General features: G+C 40.7%; 1 protein-coding gene across 1 annotated transcript in view; it reads right to left on the bottom strand.

The window, feature by feature from the left end:
• dpysl2b (dihydropyrimidinase like 2b) overlaps positions 1-15119 on the bottom strand; it is a 29714-nt gene extending 14595 nt beyond the window's left edge. The window contains exons 1-6 of the mRNA XM_031739027.2: positions 14605-15119; positions 4959-5047; positions 3986-4170; positions 1739-1903; positions 1305-1366; positions 203-283 (exon numbers count right to left, since the gene is read on the bottom strand). Coding sequence (XP_031594887.1) covers positions 203-283; positions 1305-1366; positions 1739-1903; positions 3986-4170; positions 4959-5047; positions 14605-14646 — 624 coding nt within the window. The 5' untranslated portion in view covers positions 14647-15119. The remainder of the gene's footprint in view (positions 1-202; positions 284-1304; positions 1367-1738; positions 1904-3985; positions 4171-4958; positions 5048-14604) is intronic.
• Positions 15120-27056: the final 11937 nt, after the last annotated feature.

The following is a 27056-nucleotide window of genomic DNA, read 5'->3' as shown; positions in this document are numbered from 1 at the left end:
CTTAGCACTGAACATTTCGTCACAACTGAGAAGAAACTGATGTGTCACAGTCTTTGAGCTCAAAGTCCAGCTTTCAAGCGGTGTCTCATAACACTTAAAGCTTAGGGTGTTAAGATTCCATTTAATGCAAAAAAAAAAAAAAAAAAAAATTCATGTCTGTTCATCTCCAGATGGCATCTTGTTATGGTATAGAAAGTTATACCTCAGCTACGATGTCCCCATTCTCAGCGTGAACCTGGGCGATGGCTCCCAGATCGCGGATCACACTGAAAACCTCGTACACCTGCAGCAAAGACAAGGACAGTAATATTTTGAACTCGAGCACAGACTTAAAATCTAGTTGTTTCTTTTTTTTCCTGCTCATTTGTTTTAGATGAAGAGGAACTCACAGCATGTTTTTTTTTTCTTATTTGATTTCCAGCAGTGATATATTGGAAAAATCTTTTTAAGTCAGTGGGTCATTCAGACAATGTCTTTGTCTGAATGAATGTGACTAATTAGGCTGGAAAAAGGGCTAACATTTAGTCTACCCTAGTCTTTATTTGGTTTAAAAGATGGATTTAAAGTCTATAATTAAATAATTTTAGCAAACATAAGCTCTTTTTTCCACTATCAGTTCTGGGTAACGGATTGTGTAGTAATCTTTATTAGCGAGTCTCCCACAGTCCGAAGTTTAGGAAAAGTAGCGAGTTCACAGACAGAAGAAAAACTGTGGTGTTGAACGAGTCATCATTCCCCCCAACCGGGGCTGCTAAACATGCAACAATAAAAAGCCGTCAGAGTTTGACACGGGAGAGAAAATGATAAACTCTGGCTGTACCCGACTGCCAGCATTCCTCACACAGGTGCAAAGATCATCACAGATCTGTTTCAAAACTGCTTTCAAGTGGGATTAATTCATTTTCAGTCAGAAAGAGAGTTTGTGGCTTTCATTATCCTGTCGCAGTCCCAAGAGAAACACACAGGAAAATCAGCATGAGGGGAAGCCTTGCCAAGACAAACAGACTCACACAGTAAGTCACGCTTTAGACTGAGTGCGTGAGCCAAAATCAAGAGTAGGATATGACTTTTATGATAGTATCAGGTCAGATTTACTGTAGGCTTAAAATCTCTTTCTCTTCCTCTTTAGGTTAATACTTAATGCCTGTTTGTTGCCCTGGCGATCGGACAACAGTATATCTAATATCACCGCTGTTAGTATAAACAGCCATTAAGCTAAAAAAGTTTGTACAGAAGGGCTGTAGCATAATTCAGTTTAGTGTAGCACAATGCAGAATATGCTGAAAAATTCAGTGACAACCTACCTGAGCATCAGTAAGCTGGAAAATATCCTTATAAGCCAGGTAGACCAGGAAAGAGTTAACACCTGAAAGGTTTAAAGCAGAAAAAAATACTAATCATTAACCAACTTAAACACAAAGTTTCTTGGTAGATGATGAACTGTAAGTTTGGATCATTTGAATGCAAGCAAACTATTGTGTAAAATAAGACCCTTTATTGTTGGGTTTTTGCAACTCTCTTGCTAAAAAGTGAATAGAACATCTCTTTGTGATGCTTTCATTTTAAAAAGTTGCATTAAGTGCATCATGCGCAGGCTGCTGCACTCAGGTTACAGGACTGATACTGACTGATGTTAATCTTTTTGCATCGAGCAGATCTAAATATTTATTTTTTCCAATCACTTTCCCAATTTTTAATTCAAGATAATCAAACATGAGTGTGGTTACATGAGACGTACCGTGATCCTTCACGAGCGTCTCCATCTCTTCCTGGATTCCCTTGTGCCACTCGGTAATGTCGATATGCAGAGAGTAGTCGCAGCAGGACTTGCTGTCGGCCCATTCACGCCACTGCTCGAAGGCCGACATAAGGCTGGTGCCAGGCTCAGGTAGCACATGGTCAACTAGACGCGCACACACACACACACACACACACACACACACACACACACACACACACACACACACACACACACACACACGGTTAAACAGGTACACAAATACAGGAACTCTGCTGTCTTGTATTTTATCTATTTTTTATGTTATGTTGTATCTAGGCCTAATGGACAATGATGTATTTCACACCTGGCTGTATGAGCATGTGGAACAAACTGATTTTTTAAAATGATCACATTTACACACCAGAGTCAGACCTGAAACTGTATGAAACGTGTCTGCTTAGAAACCTTTTATATCTAGAGCAAGATGCAAACTCCAGGGCTAAACACTGAATGCAGAAACTGCAGTTCCCGAAGTGGCCACTTTAGGCTGGCCCCAAAACACATTCTTAATAGAGTTCAATGCTAAAATACCCAACTTTACATTTGCTATTTTTCCTCTTTGATACATATGTATGTAGACTGAATGTCTTTGTAAGGTCCTGTGTTCCTCCTCTCATCCCCAAATGGTCACAGCAGATGGCTGACCCTCCTTGAGCCTAGTCCTGCCGCAGGTTTCTTCCTGTTACAAGGGAGTTTTTCCTTCCCACTGTCGCCAAGTGTTTACTCATGGGGGTTGTTTGATTGTTGGGATTTTCTCTGTATTATTGTAGTCTTTACCATATAATATAAGGGACCTTGAGGAAACTGTTTTTCTGATATGGCACTATATAAATAAAAGTAAATTAATAGAATTTTTGTAACTCGCGTTTAAATTTAACAATGCTCACAGGTCAGTATAAGAAGTCTATGTTTGAGTTTTGGTGAGTGAAATTCTAATACTATTATATTTATGATTTAGCAGGTATCTATTGTGTGAGAGCCCTGATAACTAATATCATCACAAATCCCTCCAAAACATTGTCCCTGCTGGCTCCAAGAAAAACCCAACAACCTAACATGACTATTACCAGTGAGTGAGTGGTGTCAAGGTGGCTAAAATGTACCTTTTATATGTAGTCTGTAGTTAAGATTGGATTCAGATGCCTTTAATTAAGCCTAAACTACATGGAATAGAGCATTTCGTTATAGAAATCGTCTCTATTTGGCAAGTGTCACCAGGCTGCAGGATGTTACACACCAATTCCCAACCTGACTGGCCCTAAGAGGAGCTGTAGCAATCGGCTTTTAGCTTGGGGTAAAAAAGGCATGCAGTGTGAGTATGTTTTGCTGCCAGGAGGAGGATGGTGTTCCTGTTGAGTCAACAGAGGGAGGGCCAGTGTGACATTTACAGTTCAAGTTTTCATTTAGCTTTGTTTTCTTTGCTCATTACGTCAACTCTTTATACTTGTATGTAAATTTAAAAATAACATTACCATTAAACCAATGCAAGAACCAAGATTTGCTGTTACATTATATTTACGATATTTTGTTAGAAAGAAAAAAATCACTGATAAAACACAGGGTAAGAGTTTGGAGGGTTTTTTTAATCTGAGTACAACTTGAAACTGACTCCAATGCCCTGTTTAAAAACTATGTCTAGGACAAACCAAGCCATAACAAAACTACAGATAGATGGTAACTCAAAGGAAGTAGAAAGAAAGTCCTGTAGACAAGTTTTCAACTAATGCTTAAACTCTTAACTTGAGCTTAATGACTTTGAAGTGCAAGGGAAATGAGCCCAAGGAGAAGAAAATCTAGGCTTTGCATGCACCTTTAAAAAATTCAGAATACAACAACAACAGGCCAAAATTACATAAACAGGGTGTATAAAATAATAGCAAACAAACTACAGAGTCTGTCTGTCTCTTTGGAAAATTCCTGACACAGTATGTTCAGCAATCAGCACCTCATGGCTCAGAGTGCTCAGACCAGATGGATGGGTTCATATTTTGGCGTACCCATGAACAGGCCTGGCACGCTTCCTGTTCTCATTAAGACATGTTTAATTAGGGCCATTCAGTAAATGAAGAATCACTGTGGGGAAAAACCCACCACGGACACCACACTCAGCTTCCTTTCACTCACACAAAGCTTTCAGACACCAACTTTAACCCATTTCTGAATCTTCTGTTGCAGACAGCAGGGGCTTTGTGCTCAGCAACTCACTGATCATGGTGGTGCCTCCGGCCAGCGCCGCCTTGGTGCCCTGGTAGAAGTCATCAGCGGCGGTCATGCCCCGATCTGGCATCTGGAAACGAGTGTGCACATCGATGCCACCGGGCATCAGCATCCGACCATGGGCATCGATGGTTTTCACCCCACCGGGCACAATGAGGTTTTCCCCGATTTGTCTGAGTTAAAGACAAAAGCAACACTTAAACTGCTGATTACACCATCCTTAGTAATTTTACTAATTAGAATTACATACGCATTAGTCATTTTAATTTCATTAATTACATTTACTATCTTTTAGTAATTAGTGGTTTCATATACTTATGGGTTAGAGTAGTAGTTTTTGAGTATGTATCAATGCTCATCGTTTTATTTGTGGTAGTTTCCATTATGCTCTGCAAAAAAGTAATTAACTTCTTACTCACAACTTTTCCTGTTTTGCAGAGCAAACGCAGTCAAAACTAAAAACTGACTGCATTGTCAGCTTTCTCCAGGGCCGTCTGATAAAAGCCAGACTTGAGAAAAGTATCTGTCCTGCATTGCTAGAGCTCGTCATCATAAATAAATCATCCTACTCAGTCACTTTTGGCACTAAAACAGCTTGGTCTCATGACGATTAACCTAACGAATTTACAGAAAAGTTATTATGACAAGCTAAAAAAGTGATCAGAATTGTAGTATGGCAGTGCTGGTTTCATGTATTGGTAACTTTGACACTAAACATTGAAGATTTTGTATTGCAATAATGACAAGTTTACTTTTCACTCTGCAAGAAGAATGTATTATTTGTGGTGCTATTTGGAGGTAATTGTATATTATAGTGAGATTATGGTGAGATGAGTAGTAAACTACTTGCTGCAGAGGAGGCCCTTAGTTAGTTTGTAGTGATTCAGCAGAGAGCTTCAAACATGAACATGGTAAAAGTTGGGTTTTTAATAAACTGCCAGCAGCTTAAAGGAAAACTCACTTGATGACTCCATCCTCCATATAGATGTCGGCACAGAAGGACTGGTCATCATTCACAATCTTGGCCCCTTTGATCAGGAGACGGTCGCTCTGGAAAAACAATAAAGAAGGTGAGTTGCTGCAGATTTTTGTTTAAAAAAAACAGTTCGAGTTAATCTGTGGGAATAACAACCCTGTAAAAGACATGGATTTATAGCCGCCTATAAAAATACGCTTACAAGGGTGAGTATCCGATTTGGCTCAACTGGATGCTGGATTAAGGGCATTTGATGAAAGACGTTTTGGGAAATGTCACTTCAAGGAGTGGATTGGCAACAATCACAGCAAAACATAAATACTGGCTCTGCTTGGCCTTTTTAGGTCTGATAAGGAACACATGGCTGTGCAATGTCTCTCAGCTGATACTGGCTTTCCTATTCTGCAAACACACACGCATACAGATATCTGTAAACACACTGTACACACTCTTAATACTCTAACACACTGATCCGGTGGGGATTGCCGATTGGAGGGGCAGGGGGTAAAAGAGTATTAAGAGCTGGGATGTTTGGACCAGCACCAGGTTTTTTTTTTTGTGTGTGGATGTTTTCACTGTGACACTGTTTATGTCAGGCTGGCGGTGGAAAGACATTGTGGAAAGAAGATGAATAGGGACAAAGAAAAGGCGTTAATCTAAGGAGGGGACTGGATTCAAACAGTCTGACTGCTTTAAGATGGGATTAGTGAACATCTGCAGTACACAAAGCATTATCTCCAAATTAAAAAGAACAACAAACTTCTACATCCTTGTGCTGAGAGCAAAGAGAGGGCCCAGTGCATTTTCATCACCGCTCCTCTCACTGGTGGATCACTTCAGCTTTGCTTTAACAGCAAAATTAGGGAAATCATTCACTGCTCGGACAATAAAGACAGCAGCCCGCCTCCAGACACACCCATCTGCCCCCTTCATGTGGCCGAATTATCGCACAAACAGACGTGAGAAAGAACCAATCAGGCCACGGAGCGTGTAATCAATCATCCATGCCTGCTGCTGTGCCACTTGTCTCTATGCTGGAGAGAGGACTGGGAGGAGGGGGGAGTCTCCACAGTCCCTCCCTCGAGCCACCCCGGGGAGGCCCTGGCCCTCTCTCCAAAAAAGGGAGTGGCAGCTATGGTCACAAGGGCTCCAGCGTTCCCCCTTCTAACAAAGGCTGCTCTGTTTGAGGCGCTGCCACTGGCTGCTGCCAGGCCAGCAGCTCTGGCCCAGAGGACAACTGCTGTGCTGCAGGCAGCACAAACCATAGGCCAGCTCTGTAAAATATTACCTAATACTTTCAGGTTGTTTATATAACACAGCCACATATGTAGAAATAATGCAAACTTATTTAGCTCACTTAAAAAAAAATTTAAACTGAATATCCTTTAGCTTAGTATGTAAACAGACTAAGTTGGTTTATTTGGTGGTTTTAAAGGCCAACTTTCAATATTTACTACAGGAAAGTCTTAAAAATATAAACAGATTAATCAATAATGATTAAAAAAATGATGGATGTTGCAAAGAAACGCTCCATAAATATGCACTTCTTTTGCATAATTTTAGTGCTGTTGCAGAGGGAAAATTTTGACTGGGAACAACAATACCAACAATGCCATTCATCACCTGACCCCAGTGTGAGGGAACTCAGCTATGTTTTACTAGCAGAGGTAAATGTAGCCTCAAGATGGCTGCCCAATAATTTTCAGTCTCATAGTCTTCAGCTTTGACCGCCACTGACTCAAGTGATGTCCATCAGGTTTGCAGTTCCCTCAGGAGCCACAAAAAGCTTTAAACAACCCAATTCCATGTACAGTAGTACCCCTGAATAGGAAAAAACAAAGTCTTCACACAACAATTTCTGATATATATAGATAGATAGATAGATAGATAGATAGATAGATAGATAGATAGATAGATAGATAGAGAGAGAGAGATAGATAGAGAGAGAGAGAGAGATAGATAGAGAGAGAGAGAGAGAGAGAGAGATAGATAGATAGATAGATAGATATATATATATATAGATAGAGAGATAGATAGATATATATATATATATATAGAGAGATAGATAGAGATATATATATATATAGATATATATATATAGATCGATAGATAGATCGATCTATAGAGAGATAGATATAGATAAATATAATATACACCTATCCAAATTTCCTTATGACTAATTCTGAAGCAATTTTTTCCTCACATGTGTACTAACATTTCACATATTAGCAATACCCTGCATTCTTCTGGATGAAATATAGAATAGAGTAAACTACACAGTAAAACAACTTCAGCTGACTGCAGCAGCTTCTGGAAAATGCCTTGCAGTTGTCATCTGAAAGGTGTGGCCACACTCTGACAGCAGTGATGGAACTAATGCAGATAGATCATGTGGTAATCTTCGATCTGTGTGGAACAGAGCGCTCTGGTTGAGCGACTGGCTTCGCTCCAGCCCGCTGCTGGCCCGTTTTCCTCCCAACAACTGCTTTGAAATATGCCGTTACATCATGCGCCCCATCATGACTGTCATTATCACATTACTCACTGAACTTTGCCAAGACACTGCAGCCCTTCTCAAAAAAAATTGCGCCTATTGCGCTGTTTAATCTAGACCTGTATTTGCAGAACAATTAGTGTCCCTGAATCCAGAACCGTGCTTTAAAATAATTCAATTGTTTTAAAGCTCGCAGGGGTCGTGTGACAGAGTGTGTGATTGGACTGGATCTGTGCCAAGCATGACAGTGACCTTTCCTTCGTGGGAACTTTTTCAGAGCTCACAAACAGGATGTGGATAAAGCTCAATGGGCCCACTGTTACTAAACTACTGTGTTTACATTCCAGGCTACAACCTACAACCTTACTGAGATTGCATACAAGGCAAAAGAGTTCAATGAGCATTTAAAAAAAACATCTGTAACGCAATTAGGACACTTATAAAAACACTTACTGAATATTTTGTTTAACACGGTAACTTTCCTCAACCTCCTTCACCTCTGTTTCCTCAAACAAAACATCCTGGACTAGTGTAATACTTTCAGCATAGTGGGCGGAGCATGGAGACAGAGCATAAATAAGTCCCACCCACACCGAAGGGGCAAACAGTTCATGGCTCCTTTTCCATCTGCTGATAGATGCCTAGAAACTGCAGTGCAGTGGGACGCAGTATCAACAGAGCCAAAAACTGAGCCCTTCAGGAGACAGGAGTGGACACGTGACTCAAACTGTGGGATAATGAAGCTGAGAAGCCTGAAGTGCTGTCTGCATTTTGTTAATGATAAGTGTCAGTTTTAGACAAATTTATTTCCTTAAGAATTATGAGATTGTCCGCAACTTTAATTACTGTGAAGTGTGGATAATTTAGAAATCTATGACTAATGTTTTGTTTATGATTGCCTTAGCTATAAGAGCTTGTGATTGAAGGGGCAACGTCCAGAGCTGAAACAACAACAACTCCAGTTCCTCTCTGTGCCTCCTGAGGCTCGAGTAAATCCCCACAGACTTCTACATTAGAGAACTGAAGAGCATATTTACAGCTGGGTACAAAATATAGTTTTGTCCTCTAAGGATTCCTTCCTCCCTCGTAAAAACTCTGAGTGGCAGGAATTCCTTTGTAAATCATCTATCTGGGTGTGTGTTTGCATTTGGTGCCTTTTCGAGCATTTTTAATGTAATACCTGAATAATATTAACCCTCACTATTATGTACTGACGATACCAGAAGTTTTGGGGGTTTTGTGCTTATCTTCTTGAGTGAAATTCTAGTTAGGACTAATTAGCCAATGTACCCTCAATGTACTTTGCCACGAGCTCTGGGTAGTGACTGACCGAAAGAATGAGATCGCACATACAAATAACCTCCCTTAGAAATACAGTGAGGAGTTTGGTCATTCACAAGAGACTAAGAGTAGCGCAGCCACTCCTCCACACTAATATGAGCCAGCTGAAGGGGAGGAGGTTGCTGGGGGAGAGGGAGGTCTGGGTTTCTCTAATTAGACCGCTGCCCCCACAACCTGGACTTAGATAAGTGGTAGAAGCTCGATGGATGGATGGATTCTATCTGAAAGCAATTAGAAAAGACTTCCAGTTCTATAGAAGTATATGTATATTTCTATATTAAGTATATTAAATCTGTTATGTAAATGTTGGTCATATCATGCATCAAAATTGATATGGTATAAAACGGCACGCTTGTTGTCTAAAGAGTTGACAATCATAAATCATTAACCAGTAAGGTTGCAATAGATGACATCGCAGTAGCTACTTACATCTTTTATACTTTTGATGACTCCAATCTTTGATCCATAAGGTAACTTCCAGTTCCAAAAAAACCCAACATGGTGGTGGACAAAACACTGATGTTGAAGCTTAACAGTGTCAAAAACCAACAAATGATGACTATGGCCATTATTTTTAATATCCATGCTGTTAACATATTGCTGGCATTAGCTTTTAAACAGCTCTAACATAGAAATATCTCATATTTTTATCCATCTGCAGGCATTTTGTTAGCACTTTAACCCCGAGATGTATATTGTGGAGCAGTTTTTCCATCCAGTAGGGATCACTTTAGAATATCTCATACAGTCTGTTTCTAAATATCATTAAAGTATATCAGTTGGATTCATATTGGATTGAATAAAACTGAATTTCACATGGAAAGAGATCAAGAAACAAGTCCCAGCAAGGCTGGTAAACGCTGCGTATCATGGTTAGCCATCAGCAAAATAACACAAAGTATAAAACAGACAGGTTTATAAAAATCTTTCTTGTTCTCTGTCCCACTATCGGCACAGCAGGAAAGGCATGTGTCTAAAAATCTGGCAGCTTAACTTGGATCTGGCTAATTTTTTCAGAAATGTTGTTTCCGTCGTTATGTTTAGCTGCTAAATGTATGCTTTACTCACCAGATGATCACTAGATGGACCTATTTCTCATTTAGTGCTAGAGGGGTAGGTGGACTCTGCAGTGCTTTGGGGCGTAAAAACAATGAACTAAAAACTCTACGAAGCTAGGGAGAAGTGTAGATTTACACTTCTGATGAGGTTATAAGAGATCCTTATAATTTTTACAGGTATTATTAATAACGTAAAACATTGTGCTTAAGAAAAAGAAACAGACTGGGTATAATGGAAAGCAGAGGTAATGGTTTTGTTAAATCACCAACATCAATCAAATGCTACGATTATTAAAATCCTGACATTAATAAACCACAGCCACAGCACCATATGGAGGAAAACTAAGACCCTCCACAGGAAGAGAAGAGAAGCATGGGTACTCAAACTGCTGACTTTCATAAAATCAGGGCAAAATCAGCTTGGGTGCAGTGAAAACGTCTGCCAGTGTTAGACGTAACCCGGCAACATTGTATGTTGTTATCCACATGGAAAATATCCTGGAAACAGTTAAGTCAGGTGGAGAAGGCTGCCAGGTCAGACATGCAGCACTATGATTTATATTTGTCCTGGATTAGTCAAAAAACAGCCTGCTACTAAAATCATCTCCATACATGTTCAGGCAACTGCTGGGAAAACAAAATAAAAATAAAAAAATCCTTCAAAATAAAGTGCAAAACGGGAAATAAAGTAATTCCCAGAATTAGTCATCTGCACATTAATGATATGAAAAAATAGATACAAAATTTTTCTAAGTAGTCATTTCTGTTTTATTTATAAAACACACTTGATGCATTGGATGAATGTGATTCTTCCTTTGATGCTAGAAATTCCACTTTTACTTTATTTTCATGATGACTGATTATTGTGTTTTTAATTGTTTTAGCCTCTTAATCCATAAAAACACTCTCCTTTGCTATTAAAACTTGCTCATTTAGTTTGAAAAGCCCCTTAAATTGCTCTGTTATCCTCCCACTTTCTCAGGAAATGAAAATATGACATTCTTTATTTCTCTGAAAATTTGACTTAAAATCTTTTTTCCACTAACTCATAACTTAAACCCCTACCACTGAAATAGAAACTAAACTAGCCTAAATTCCCAATTGAAATGCAAAACTGAATTTAAACTTTCTCTTTGACTAAAAAACTGTTTAATTAATCTCAAACTTCAAAAAGAATACACTCATTGACCTTTTTCCTGTGACATAGCGTAGCCAGAGGAGCTGCAATACTGTTGCTCAACAGCATTCCCCTCTGCTCAGAAGCTGAATAACAGCAGAGTTCATACACGCTGCACAGTCTCCCTGACTTCTGGCTTTATGAATGGGGGAATTCGGGATGATCCTGAGAGGCGGGAAAAAAAAAAAGAAAAGAAAAAAACACAAGGCTGAGTCAGTGGGTGGCTGATTTGGAGCGTGGTGTGTTGTGTGAAGAGAAGGCGCTCCGGGCTGCGTTGCAGGGTGAGATAGCTGCATGAACTCACTCCAGCCGCATTTGAAGTAACTACACATGCACTGAACTGTCACCAGAGACACTGCTCTACTAAAGGTATACTACAGTAGCACACTACTTAATGATCCTTCATTTGCTGAGGATTGTAGCCACTGAGACTTTAATCCAGGACAGTCTTATAATAGCCTCGCTCTATTTTTACCTCATTCACTGGAGCTGCATTTAAACAGCCTTCTTGTTCTTGATTTACTTTTATCTGTATTTATAGCCTTCACTGAAATAACTCACCCTCATTCTAGAGCTGAAAGAGCCAATCAATCAATAAATGCATCAAAGGAAATGTAACTGATTGAACCATTTTTTCTGCTTACTAATCGGTTATGTTTTCATCAAGCAAAAATGAGAAAATATTTTTCCACTTGCAGCATCTCAAGTGCAAACATTACCCAGGTTTTCTTTTCAGGGATTCTTTTTGAATCTGTTCATTTGTTTTCGGATGGATCGACTCTGGGTTTAATCTTTCGAATGCCAGCATGAAGAGTGATAAGCATCTATTAAAGGTTCTGCTCAAGCACCAGTTTAAAGGCCAAATGTAGTCTGTCCACAGTGACACAAAACAGAGAACAGACTGCAAAATCAGCACATTTGCACTTTATAAATTGATCACATTCCTAATAAATGACACGACTTGTTGACAGACTAAATATTTAACTGTTTCGCCACCAAAACTGTCAACTGTGATGATACCAGTTGTAGAAAGTGATAGATATTCTTTAAATTTGAGGTGGTTCAGGCATCTTAAAGACTCCTGGGTGCCTCCTAGGTGAGGTTTTGTGGGCATGTCCAACTGGTAAGAGACTCCAGCTCAGGGCAGACCCAGGACACACTGGAGATATTATCTCTTTCAGGTGGCTTGGCAATGCTTTAGTAAAGCTAGAGCTGGTCCTTGGGAGAGGTGGTCTGAGCATCTCTGCTTAAACCCATTGGAAATTGAAGGAAAGGATATGTTGTAGTCTCCAAAATTCATATTTAATGGCTAATAATATTTTAAAAAATAAACCGTGTCAGCCCTGCTTGACTATTTGTTCATTTTCAATGATTTTGTTGTATGAATCTGGTTCTGAAATCACACAGAAGCACCTAGTCCAGGTGGTGAACTTGCAGAGGTTCATTCATATTTAATGAGAGCCACCTTAAGTCTGTCCCTGTCTGTGCAGCTGACCCATGTCCATCTGGCTAAACTGTTCTATGGAGCCCAGTGCTCCACCCAGTTCAATGAAAAGATTCAAATTCAGTAAAACATGTAATTCAAACTGATTTGAGTGGTCTATGAAGAAAGATGTGGAAGGCAAGGGGCTCATTTGCATCTACTTCAGCATTTGCTGTTTAGTTTTAATTCAATGTAACCTTCATTTCCTCTTGAGTGTCTTCTTGGTTTAATAAGGTCATCCACGCCTCACAATAATGCCTTTTCAGTGATGAAGCCCAGCAGGTCCACAGGAACCAACCAGAATGCTACTTTCCAGCATCTACAGTTTACAGTTCCAGTAACATATTCCTCACATTCTCCTCTGATCACTGTGCTAGATCTTCAAGAGATCCCCTCTGTCTCTGACTCATTTCTTATGTCTTTCATGCTCTGTTTAAGAATAGACAGTCTATCCATTTAGGTCTGACTAAAACACCCACTAATCCTCTGATCTTTCCACCATCCGTCTGCTGCATCTCAAGCAGTTAAGAGAGAGAACTGAGGAAAATTATTCACGTGAGAGGTTGCCAGTTATCACCAAGTGATGCATGATATTAACACAGAGGAGAATTTTTCATATTATTGCTAGAAATATATATGAAACCTGAGCTTAAGCATCAATTTTTCCATGATGTGTGTACATACATATACACATGTGTCTCTTTTAAAGAACTATTATTTCCGTTTATCCGCTTAAATCTGAAGTTGTTGAGAGCTACATGAACAGTCGACCACTTACACGCTCCAAATACTGTTTGCTTTTGCTACCATGACACAAAAGGTTAACAGCTCTGCATAATGTGGGTCAGGCGGTGGCTCTGAAATAACTCTGACAGAGAAAGCTCCAATCAATCGATTAGCTGATCAAAAGAAAACTTTATTGAATAAAACAATTCTTATAATCTACTAATCAGCACATATCTCAGAACCAAACATGTGACCCTAATCATGCCTGTGCTATGATCTCCTCAAACTGAAGAGGTTTTCCTAGCTTGGTGAAAACTCTGGGGAGCGTGGGCCTGCTAGATAACAGGATAATGATGCTTCATATCCTGCTGCTTGAATGGTTTGTTTAGTAAGCCCACAATTAGAAGGCACAGATCCATCTGTATGGCTTTCAAACAGGCTCTTCTGGGTCACTCTTCACCATTGTTTCAGCTCATTGACATCAGGATGAAAAGGCAGTGACCTCCTCCCTGATCAACTCTGCCTATATGCATCTTCCCTTCATTACACAGCTGAAAGAGAGGCATGGAAGGAAATAGGACCCACTGTCCCCTCCCTTCCCTGGCTCCCCTCCCTTCCCCTCCCTATTCTCCACTTTCCATTGAAGCACCACATCCCTGCAGCTTCGCTATGAATTCGGGGAAATAATCTCGTCCACAATGACACACTGAATGTGTCTTAAACCCTTCTGTGCCTCCTAAACGGCAATGTATATATATTTGTATATATCAAGGATGGCTAAAAGGAAAGGAGGGCTAAGGTTAAAAGAAACAGCCGGGTACTGAGCCGTGGAGCGGATGCAGGGAAGCATTTGCTCCACCAGTTGGTGTGCAGTGATACCCGGCCACCAGACACAGTATAACAAAGACCACCGGCGTGAAATCTCAACTGTCATGCATGGCACGGAAGAAGAATGGCAGGGGTGGCGTGAATGTGCACAAACAATGGATATTCTAATGTAAAGCGAGAGCTCGGGTTTATCCGGACATAAGCACTTGTCGCAAAGATGCTGCAAAAAAAAAACAAAAAAACCCGAACATTTTCAGCCTCACCACACTATCGCTGGCCTCACTGATTTCTCGACCCTCGTGTGCTTTTGAAACAGAAAACCATCTACAAAACGCTTTTATTTTATTTTGGAATTTCTTTTAGGAGATCAACTCTTGCGCCATTGCCCTGGATCGTCGAGGAGCGCAGCGGCGCAGGGACCATGCCGCCCCGGTGACATTCTGCACCCACACCCCGCAGGCCCACACCAGCCAGGCTGGACCCACTCACTGACACTCTAAACGTGAAAACATCCGAGCACTCACTGTGATGCGGGGAATGTTCTTTTTGCCTTGGTAGCCAGACATCTTCACCGGTGTTTCGTGTGCGCCGCAGACCGCTAGAAATGCAAACGGGACGGATTACCGCTGGCCGCCGGGCTGTAGTGAGGATGATGGTGATGAAGATGATAAGGAGGAAGACTACACAGACACGGGTGATCTGCAGGAGGCCACAGACGTGAAGAATCAAACTATCGCTCAACTCCGGATCCTGGCAGCCTCCCGGTCTCCGCCGATGCACCAAACCGTTCCTTCCCAGACGGAGTCAGACAAGAGGGGAGGGAGGGACCGCTCGAGAGCCTCTTCCCAATAAAAGAACCCCACGGAGCATGCGCAGAGCCTCGCCCTGCTCCATTGACAGCAGAGAAACACACTAATGCCATCAATTGCTTTCGCCGGATTAGGGAAGGCAGGCAAGCAGGGAGTGCAGCCTGCAAACATCTACCGAAGGAACAAATGAAGAAACAGCCAGCAGCCATCTTACCTCACATTATCTGCTGTGTGCCTGAAGGTGGGGGTGTTATTAGAGCGAGCAAGAGCTCAGGCTCAGGCAGGGTGACGTGATTTCACCTGTTTCCAGCTCTGATCAACTTGAATGGTTCTCGATACAAGTTGGGATTACAGCACTACTTGAGAAATGGGTAAAACTGGAATCACGGGAATGGAAATTTGGCCTTTTGTGTATTTGGCAAATGCTGACAGACAAAATAGACAAAATTGTTCGAGATTTAATTAGTGTTTACATTTTTATTTTAATCAAAGACAGATCGAGAAGAGTTCACTTCATAGTAAAAGAAATGTGATAAACTGTGCTTTAATTTTTAAAATGTACTTCCTCTCTTACTAAGAGGATACAGCTAACTTTATTATTTATCTATAACAGGCTAAAGCAGTGTGAGATTACCAAAAGTAGTCAATTGAGCTTAACCAGATATATTTTGTACTCAGAGGATCTCAGCTAAATTTTGTTTCGTGTTTATTTATAAATAGAAAAAAATTATTTATGTATTTGAACTGACACAGTTCCTTTAAGACCAAAGTTTAAAAACCATTTGTAGTTTTTATCTCTGTGTTTACACCTGATTTTAAAATGCATTTTGGGAAATAAGATTATAAGTAGACAGCAGCAAATATACACTCACCAGACACTTTATTAGGTACACCTGTTTGGCTGCTTGTTCAGTCAAATACCTAATCAGCTGATTACATGGCAACAAGTCAACTCACTGAGGCATGTTGACGTGGTCAAGATGACCTGCTGAAGTTCAAGCCGAGCATCAGAATGAGAAAGAAAGGTGATTTAAGTGACTTTATATGAGGCATGATTGCTGGTGCCAGACGGGATGGTATCATCATTTAGAAAACTGCCCACTCCCACACAACTATCTCCAGGGTTTACAGAGGATAGTCCAAAAACAGACAAAGTGTCAGAGATCAGAGGAGAACGCATCAAACTTTAAAGCAAAAGACCACGCTGCATGCTGCTTCTGTGAGCTAAGAACAGGAAGCTAAAGCTACAGTTCGGCTTACTAAAATTAAACAATAGAAGATTTAAAAAATGTTGCCTTGACTGATAAGCCTCAACTTCTGCTGTGACATCCAGATGTTAGGGTCAAAATTTGGTGTAAATCCTTAAAGCATGGCCTCCACGGTCTTCCGCTAAGCATAAGGATTCTTTATGGAACAGTAGATTCACATCATGATGTGCAGCTGATCAGCCACAGGACTTACCAAAGTAGTCTGAGATGCTTTTGTCCTGATGTGTCCCTGACAAGAACGTAACAGGAAAATATGTCATCAGTGCAGCATGTGGTGTTTCTTTTTTGTCTTGCCATGGACGTGGATGACATTTTCCTGACAGCCACAACAGCTGGTATAACCATTACTTTGTTTTCTTAATGAGTGAGGGAGAGACAAAAGAGACAGTGTCCTTTGACCTTCCAGTGGAAGTGGTGAAGCCAGTTGTGAAATTTGTACAGAAGCCTTGGAGACACGTGATAAACAGTTGTAAACAGCCATCCGCATGTAATCAGATTGCCCATGGTGCATTGAAAAACAACTGCAAACAGAGTCCTTAAGGCAAGAAATTGCTATTCAAAGTACATTTGTTGTATAAATGTTTGTAAAACCACAGTAAAAGTTGTCAATTCAGTCACAAATTCAGTTTTTACTTATTCTTTTTCTTATTTTCTTATTTTGAATAGCCATATTAAAGAGGGCCAAAGTTTAACATAATGAGTTTACATGTTATGTAAGTACATGTATCCCCATGAGACAAAAGCTCAGGCTTCAGACTGCTCTAACAACATGTTTCAGACAGTTTTTTATGCTCTTGGCTCCGTATGACATCATAGAGAGATGGTGAAATATGGTGATCTCAGGCAAACAGCTCCACCTACCTGCTCTTCAAACCTTCTGTTTACCACTGATCACCAATCAGAGGAAAGCTTGTTTAAAAGGAGGCTAAAGGGAGTTACGTGCCTTGTTTCAGACAGAGGATCTGCACAAAGGTTCAATATGAGATAGAGAAGGATTATTCTAAATTGTGACTTGTGCAAAGCTACTCTAGTAGAGTCCATGGATTCAAATATGGAGCTGGAAATCAGTAGTAAAAAAAATCAAAGTAAACAGTGTAAACATTTACATGAATTCAATAGAGATTTATCTTAACATGTTATTAATTAAGTCTGCAAAGCTTACTTGGGGTGTACAGTAAATGGTGTGGATTACAAAGTGCAATGTGTGCCTCTGAAATTGAGTGGAGCAGAAGTAAAAGTGGAAATTGCGAGTGCAGCAAACCCACATTTACACACAATAGCTGAGTAAACATGCACTGCAGCGCTGTTGTGTCGCATTTTATCCACCAGTCCTAAAATGTCAGCTTGCTTTTGAAGAACGCAACGCTGAAATGCATCTCCTGTAGTAATGATATCACTGATATTGAAGATCACATCAATTAAGTCTGTGAAGTCTGTGTTTGTGAAGTAAGCTCTCGCATCAGAAAAGTGAAGAGCAACTAACTTATCATATATGACTTGAAGAGATGGAAGAGAGTAAGGAGTGGGTTGTGTGGCGAATGCTTCCGATCAATATGTAACATGATAAAAGGGCTCAACACCAACGCCCAAAGCTTTTAACAGCATCCTGAGTGCTCGAGTATTAAGTAAAGGAAGTACAGATGTGGGTTGACCACCAATCACTAAAACCTTAATAACTGCTTGAAGCAGCAGTAAAATACGTGATAGATTTTCCTGCAAGTCATGCAGGTCAGGTTGAGCCTGTCCATCAACTCAGTTCTGCTGTTAAAAGAACGAGAGATCTCAAGGGCAGTAATGCTGCAATGGTCCAACCCTGCATCACCTTACAAAAGCAACCAGGCTGATGTGTTCACATAGGTGTGCCTCCTATTTAAATCATGTCATGGTAGATGACACACATGTTTATTTTTTCTTTCTCGTGCAGACCTGTTAACAGTGTTTCCTTTACCAACAGCCAGCTGCACTGTGCTGTTAAGGACTCTGACTAACAGAGCCACTCCCTCTGGCATTTCTGCATGGTGGGCCCTCTAACTGAGGGCCAGCGACTCTGTTACATCATAATGCTTTCTGGGAAATGTAGTCACGGCAAGTTGTCTGGCATAAATTGGATGTGTATGCTTAAACAAACTCTGCTGAGTGGCAAAGGCTCTGTGACTGATGCGATTTTAGATGAAAAATGGCGCGGGTGTGTGCAAAAAGCTGAATGTTGGATGAAATAAATGAGAGCTGGAATGATAAATGTAGAGAAAGAAAGACAAAAGGAGGAAGACTGGGAAAGAGAGGTGTAAAATATACACAATCGGCATGCAAAATCTGAGAAAATTACCCGTTTATCATCGAGATTCTGCAGAGCCTCTTTCCCTGTGCTCTCCCTTATCTCTACCTTCCTCGGCTGGGAGATGTCGGTCTGTCGGTCAATGACTCGCCCGTCACTCCTGCCCCTGCACGCCGAGAGTGCATCAAAGTCCAGCGTCTTGCTGTCCGAGGAGCCTTCCACTGGACAGAACACGCCACAGAATTTCTGCCTGGGCCTAGCCGGGCTGTCGGAGCCCATCCTCTGAAAGAAAGCTGGCACTTCCCCGGCGGTCGACATCCCTTCCAGGCGGTTGGTTGTGATTGGGTTTAGCGGGGTGTAGCTGCACAGATGCTCGGAGTCTCAGCTTGTTGTGTTGTCCTTTTTTTATCCTTCCCTCAGCTCTGTGCGTTTAGACAGCCACCGCCTTTGCCGGTTTTCAATCGCAGGTGGTCGCACTGTGACCAAAGCGGAAAAAAATCAGTAAAGCTAATGCTGCTCGAGAAAAAAAACACACACTCTCTCACTGTGGAGAGAGAAGTGCAACATGCATCCACGCAATATCTGATATTAGGGAAAGATGTGAGAAAGCCTTCTGCTATATTGCTTGTCAGTGATTCCGCCACAGATCAGCAACAATTCTGATTTGCTTACTCATGAGTCTAAATTAGCTCCTTGCCCACAGCTGTTTGAGTTATAAATCAGCATATGAGGGAGAGACCTACAGTCTGGCTTTGTCACAAAGAGATCCTATAGGGGTGGAGGAGGATGATGTTTGCCGATGAGGGATTACCTGTAGCCCGAATGAAACCGTCCAGACTGGCGCTATCGGGAGCGCATCACAGCTGAATGTCCGGAAATATTGCACTTGTCCAAAATGAAGACTTGTTCGCTGTAGCTTTATTTTACCCGGAGACAGTGTCCTCGCAGCTGTCCTGCACGCCAGAGAGCTGTGTAATGTAATAATTAAAGCGTGGCGTGCAGTCTTTAAATGTCTCTGCAGGGCGTCTCTGTCGGATGTTTGAGGTCAAGAGTGGCCCAGCACCATGGAGAGTTCCCCAGAGTCACACCCAGTCCAACAATGAGGGTCGCTGTCCCTTCAGCACCACACTCCGGGCTCCAACACACACACACTCCTCAGGTATGTCCAGCACTTGCTCAAGTTTCAACTCCAGCTTCCATTTGATTTGTAGTCAAATCATAAAGTTCAGCCACTTACGGGGAAAAGACGTGGGGACATGTGGACGCTCTCTCCCCGTTATTACAAGTTACTTAAATGATTTGAGCTGTTATTATTTATTTAGTTTGTCTTTTATCTGTTTCTTTTACTTTTACCACTTCCTACAGGACATATGGCAGCCCCAAGCAACGTAATGTACGTAAAGTGTGTGACATCATGTTTTCCATGTAAGCCCCACCCCTTCAAAACTAACCAGACCCATATAGAGGAATACAATTTCAATTAGGAAAATACAGAATTCCACATTTTGTTTCGAAACTACCAATTTCTCACCTTTAACGCAAGGGTAATGATGACTTTCTCAGCTCTGCCACAACTTCAGCCTTGTGATTCAGCTGTTTTCCTCAAAGCTACATGGTTGAAATTTAATAATGTGATGAAAAAATGGTTTATTTCTGATATATAAAGCAGTAGAAAATACTTTATCAAACCTAAATAAGCCATTAGTTATAAGTTACACATCCTTTACTAAGGAGAATCTATTAGAAAGGGATGCTATTATTCTTCTATAAAACTGGCCTGTAATATTTTACTCAAACTGCACATAGTAAGCTAATTCTCTGTGGAAAGCTCAAATATCCCAACAGCCAAACAGATAAATACGATGCAGAGTTTTAGAGAACCATAGTTGAAACACATGAGTATTGTGCATAGTTTTGCTAAAGGTGTCTTAAGGTATCATCAGTGTCCTGCGTTGAAGGAACTTAACCCAGAGGAAATCAAAATAACAGTTCCTGCTGTCTTTTCTGCTTGCATTTAAGTCTGTGAAGGTTCTCAGTCATCCAGGTCATCGTAGTCAAAGGAGTTTGCAAAGAAAAGCGTCTGGACTTCTTTAAGTTGCTTGAAGACGTTTCACCTCTCATCCGAGAAGCTTCTTCAGTTCTAAGGTCAAATGGCCGAGAGTCCCAGATTTAAACCCAGTGGGAGTTTCCCCCCAAGGAGGGACAAAGGACCCCCTGGTGATCCTCTAATCACATGCGCCAAGGTGTGAAAGCGGGTGTGGGACCTAATCAGCCAGGGTTTCGGGTGAGCTCATTGTGAAACCTGGCCCCACCTTGTCATGTGAATTCCTGAGGTCAGATGGCCCAGGATGTGAGTGGGCGTTAAGGCGTCTGGGGAGGGAACTCAAAACTGGATTATAGATGGCAGACAGTTGGTGTCGTAAACCACCGCCTCTGTTCAAAGATGGTCGCTCACAGTGGACATAGATGGCCTCTTTCACTCCTCTTTCAAACCATCTGTCCTCTCTGCTTGCATTTAAGTTTTACTCTTCGCACCATTCTGCCTGGAAATCTCTGATCCTAACATGATTTTCTTCCAGTTGGCATGTTTTGGTATCAAACCCAATGGCAGAGACACGGTCACATTTGTAAGAAAATGCTGCACCTACAATAACTCCAATATTATTATATCGATTATTACCCCTGCAAAATCCTGCAGTGCATAACTTTGTGTTTAACTTTCCATACGCAGCATGGTTTCAGATTATTTTCTGCCACATTCATTTGATGCATGAGACTGACATGGTTTGCTTACTGCATTTTTTTATGATCACTCTGCAGCTACACTGTACTAAAAGCTTAATACTGATAGATAGATAGATAGATAGATAGATAGATAGATAGATAGATAGATAGATAGATAGATAGATAGATAGATAGATAGATAGATAGATAGATAGATAGATAGATAGATAGATAGATAGATAGATAGATAGATAGATAGATAGATAGATAGATAGATAGATAGATTCTAAGGTTCTTCTTTAGACATTGTCTATCTTTTCCTCCCCTTTTCAGTCCAGTCCTCGTACTTGACCATTTTTAGACCTCTGAATCACTGAAGGACTGAAAAATATTGAATGATTCTTAATAGATGAACCAGTGTCTACACATAACAGACAACTCAGCAAAGAACCAAGTTTAAATTGCATCTTTAAATACTTTGTTACTAACAATTTGTCACAAAAAAACCTACTTTGTTCCTATTTCTTCATGTGAATGTAGGAAAAATGCCAAAGAAAACAAGGTGATTCCCAAAGAGCTATTAGCTCAAAACTCGGCATGTCTTGCTATGGTGTGAAATGTATTCTTAAAAAATGGAAAAAACTGGACAAGTGGAAGAAGTGGCAGCTCTAAATAAATATCTTAAAGTGATGTCCTTAAGAAATATGGAAAAGAGCAGAGACCTGACACAAAACCTGAGAGATGAATCAGGCCCTTCATTTTGATCCAGCTGCTATTTGCCAGTGTCTCATAAGAAGTGGTATCAATGGAAGGCTGGATGTCAAGAAGTCATTTTTAAGAATGGGAACCTTGAAAAGGCTGAGGTATACCTAATTACAGAAGAACTGTACTGAAAAAGTAACAACAGTCAGTACCAACAGGTCTAAGGGGTGAAATCAAATGTAAAACCTTTGGTTTAAATCATCATCAGTATGTATTAGTATGTAACCTGGTTCTCCTGAAAGCCCATTGTTCTGGGTCCCTGCGGTATTTGTCATCAAAAAGAAAAAAAGTAGTTCACTAAAAAGGGCCACCTACCACTACAGTGACTAAATTGAATGCAGGATTTTTTGTGCCCAATTTCCTTTGCCTCACATTGGGTAGTCCAATTCCAAATCAGCACTTAAGGGGTTAATCCTGTGAGGTTTAATCCCCTAACATTGTGCTGTCTTGAAAATTGTTTTCCCAGGTTTTTGGTGATGACTCTAACAAACAAATAAACAAGCAGTTTAAATTTCTTCCAAGAATAAGTTATTTAGTATTTTCTTCCAAAACACAGGGCTGGGGTTAGCGTAGGGTACTTGCCATACATAGAACTCCCATGGTTAAATATTAGATCTCAGTATATACAGTAATTACTTACCTTTAAATAGCCTTGTAACGCTGTTTGTGGACATTGGAAAACAATATATAAAAGTAGTAACTTTTCTTTCATGAAGACCATTTCTCCCGACCAACACAGCAACAAACGCTTTAACACTACAAAGAGTCATAAATGTAATTATAGATAATGCAAGCGCATGACTAAAGTGTGGTTTAGCTTAACACCAGGAAATTGTGTGGTTTAAAAATATCATACTTAACTCACCAAGTGAAGTCACATGAAAAACATTCACGTAGCCTGTACAGATTTATATATATGACCTATATATGCGTTGCTAGAGGTTAAGTGAAGGGTTTATAAAGAACGTTTGCAGATGAGCCTTACAGAGAACAGATGCTTTTGAGCTATAAATAAATCAGTGTTGTATGGTGATCAATAAGACCGGGCTGTAACAGCTGATTCTAATAACACGTTGTTGATTCCTGACTTCCAGCATGACAGACAAAAGCTCTCCTGCACAAGAGTCCGTGTCTGCGCAGTTTCCATAACAACGTGGTGGGCAGCAAATGGCTTTCCTGCTACTATTCCCTCTCCCAGAGGGCTGCAGAGTGCGTGTGTGTGTGTGGGCGGGTGGTCATTCCTGCAGGAAGATGGCAAAGTCTGATTTCTGAATGTCAGCAGTGGCTTCTGAAAGGTGAACTTGTCTGGGGTACAGCCACACCTAAAGGCCAAGACTGTGCCCTGACACCCCCACACGCCCTGTCTTTATCCTGAACTGTCTTTACACGAAACAAAAAAAAAGTCCCCTGCCGAGAGCAGAGCAAGGGGCGGGGGGTGGGGGGGCAGCGTTAGATAATTAGAAGGGAAAGTTGGCGGGGTGCCCGATAAACAGTTGGAAGAGGCACAGGGAGAGTCTGGTCTCTGGACAGGAAGGGCACGGCTCTGGCATCCAGGAACAGATGTAGGACAAGCAGGGAGATCAGCAGTACGAGTGGATTCTCTAATCGGCTGCTCCAACCCAAACATACTTATTGGATTAGATTATTAGCCCTGTTCAGTTCAATTTACACAGCACTTTGTCAGTTTTGAGGGCAGCGAGTTTGATACTATGGGGGAGGAATGGAAACCTAGACTTTTCAGGAAACCCAACTCACTGAGCACGGGTCATCACTGAGCTGGTGCTAATTTATCATAAAAAGAAAAGCACAGATGAAGAATCTGCTGCCTGATTTTGCATAGTTTTCTCTACAAATGACATGGTTTCCAGCATCAGTGTAATGAAGTAGGCTTAGAAAAGTCCAAATGAAATCAGAGAAGCTGGAAGGTTTGGGGGAACTGGTTGTATAAGACTCTGTGTCTATGGAATCATTCAAAATTTCCCCATAAAGTTCAACACTCATTGTTTTTCTGCTACAACAGAACTTCTGCAACTTACACGGGAAAATATTATTCTAATAGAAAGAAGTTACAAGGGTTATGTGAAGAGAATGAATTTTTAAATATTATCATCTACTGTACATTCAAATACCATTAAAATGTTAGCCTAGCAGCCAGGTTGATATCTTACACTGAAGAGGCACAGACACTGATGTAATGGAGGTCTTTTGTTTTGTTTTGTTTTAATGAATTGTAGATTGAAGTAGGCAAAATTGTGCTTTTCAGTCACTGAATGTTATTCTTTGCTTATTCTTTGCTCATCAGCAGAATCATACGCAACAACCCACTGATGTCTCTGAGAAGTTGAGTGTGCCAGCTGAAATCTTGGTATAAAAATGGGAATTCAGTTAGTTGAACAGTGTAACTGTGTATCACTTATAAAACTGTTGAAATTACTAGTTATCCATTAAGAAATTACGATAAAGCTCATAAGATAAACTGAAGTTTATGCTGTTAAAATGTGTCTTTGTGGGAACAGCTGTGCAGATGTTTCCAAATACGGATTAAGAGTACAGCTCAGGTTGGTGTGACAGAGGAGGATGCTAGGAATTGGGTGAGATGGAGGGAGATATTCCACTGTTGTGACCCCTGAAGGGAACAGCTGAAAGACAAAGAAGAAGACTGAGTAAACACGTATTTATACCATTTATTCAAGTTAATGTCATAATCCTAAAGTCTTAGCATGGAAATACTTCAATAAAATACAAGTACATTAAAACTTTACTTTAGTAAAGTACTTTAATAAGTTACATTCCACTTCTGATTCTGTCTGTGTTTTTATTTGGGAGTTTTGGGCATTGTAACCCTAACAATACTCTAGACCAATATCAGTGGGTGGGAGGAGAATCGGGAAGTGACCCCACCACTCGAAGGAAATCCCCCTCATATCAGTATATGAACATAAATAAGATCGGACAATACAGATACTTAAAGGAGCCTTCTGCTTACTGAAGACTTTTCTTTTCAAAATAAGAAAATAAAAATGCTTACAATAAGTACAAAAAAAGGTAATTTCAGTAGGAAGTGGAAAATGAGTGGAAATGAGTAACTGATGGAAACAAGCAGGAGGACAGACACCCTGATCAAACCTGTTGGGCTGTGTGTTTTGTTCTGTGTTTCAGTGTCTTTATGTGCTGCTGCAGTGTATTCTGCTGAATCCTTAGAAGAAGGGGAAGAAAGTCTCCTTACAAGAGGGAGAGATGGAGCTGGCCACCACCCTGTAACCCATGGTAACACCATCAGCTGCAGTGGGAGGGGCTATGTGTCACACTGTGTCCGGATTGGCTGGGAACAGGTGTGCTGAGGTTCCATATAGGGAAGATGGAGGAGGATCGGTGGAAGTATTGTTGGGTTGGGGTGGATGGGGCTGCCTTCAGATCAATTATTTTATTGTCTGTGATTATTCTGTGTGGGGTTTTTCTGCTACTTTGGATTATCCAAACTTCTGGTATTTCTACAGCTTGACCAAAATATCCCTTAGAAACCTGTAGAGTGCCACATCATCCTGTTTCGTGCAGGATGAGATGATCTTCTCTTGTGTTACTTTTGACACTTTTGCTTCATTACAGGAGACGCCATTCACAGTCTGTGTGTAAACATCTTCTAGCTGGAGTTTGAAACCAGATCCTGAATCTCAATCAGCTGATCATGAACCAGAGTCTGGAGAATCAAATGTCTTTGCATCACAGATCAGTAGGAATTTTGCAGAATAGCAGCTTCCCTTTACAACCAGTAAATACAACTAGTAAATTTCCCAGATGTTAAACTGATTAAGTGGGCTAAGTGCACTTCTGTATATTATGTTTACTACTTAAGTTAAATTACTTTATATCAATTAGGTTATTCTAAGTCATTCAGAAGCTCATTACAGTAACTAAGTGCCATGATCAAAGAAATCCAGCCATCCATTAGCTAAACCTACTTTATCCTTGAAAGGCATGTCGGCCTGGAGCATATCCCAGCTGCCACTGGGCAAGACAGCCACGCAGGCTCATGCCAAAGGTCGATTTAGAATCACTCATTAAGCTAACTGGCTTTGAACTGTGAGAAGAGAAAACATACAAACGCTGCAAAGAAAGGCCACAACTGACTAGCGCATTCAAACTCTGAATTTTGATTGATTACTTTTAGAACTAAAACTGCGATCTCTTACATTTAAACTTTGTGTTGGCTGTTGATATTCACTGCTGGTCCTCTGACCACACTGAAGCAGTTTAAACAGATGGATAAGATAATGAGGTTCATGTACCCTGACTGCTTCTGACAATTTTGTTTTTGTGGTATTATCTAAACTATTGAGGAAGAGATTGCTTTAGGCCATTTGGGTAAAGTGAGCTCATAGTCATGTTCAACAAGTTTGAGATTACTTGAGTTTTGTTGTGTTATCCTTCTAGAAGCAGCCATCAAAAGATGGTAAAACTGTGGTCATAAAGGGATGGAAATGGTCGGCAACAATACTCAGGTAAGGTGTGACATTTACATGATGCTCACCAAATACCAAGGCTGTTAAAGCATACATCACACCATTACACCTGAAACTTCAATACAAGGCAGATCCACGTTTTCGTGTCGTTTACGCTATATTTTGACCCTTCCATCCAAACATCACAGCAGAAATCAAGACTCATCAAACTAGCCAACATTTTTCCAAACTTCTGGTATAGAATTTTTATAGTCTATCCACTTCAAGGTTCAATACATTGTGTATTCAGATATGCCCTTCTACCTGCCTTGGTTGTAAAAACCTTTCAGTAGCTCAGCAGTTTCTGAGATACTGTGACCAGCCCATCTGGTTTAAGTTGCTTAAATCACCTGTCTTCCCCATTCTGATCCTCAGTTTACACTTCAGCAGGTCCTGATCATATGTACAGGCTAAATGCATTAGGTTGCTGCCATGTGACTGGGTGATTAGACTACTTTAAAAATCTTCAAAAGATTAATTTAAATATTGAAAAGCCAACATCAAAACAAAGCAGTTGAAAATGACCTGAATATCCAGTTGAGGTTTGTAAGAACTGTAAGGTGGTTCCTCTTTCCTAAAATAAGATTTAAACTTCAGGTTGTCAACTTTCAAGATAAAGAAAATGAAAGTACAGTCATA

This window comes from Oreochromis aureus, linkage group 7 (assembly GCF_013358895.1).
Source record: "Oreochromis aureus strain Israel breed Guangdong linkage group 7, ZZ_aureus, whole genome shotgun sequence".
Lineage (NCBI taxonomy): Eukaryota > Metazoa > Chordata > Actinopteri > Cichliformes > Cichlidae > Oreochromis > Oreochromis aureus.
This window is presented reverse-complemented; position numbering and strand designations above follow the sequence as displayed.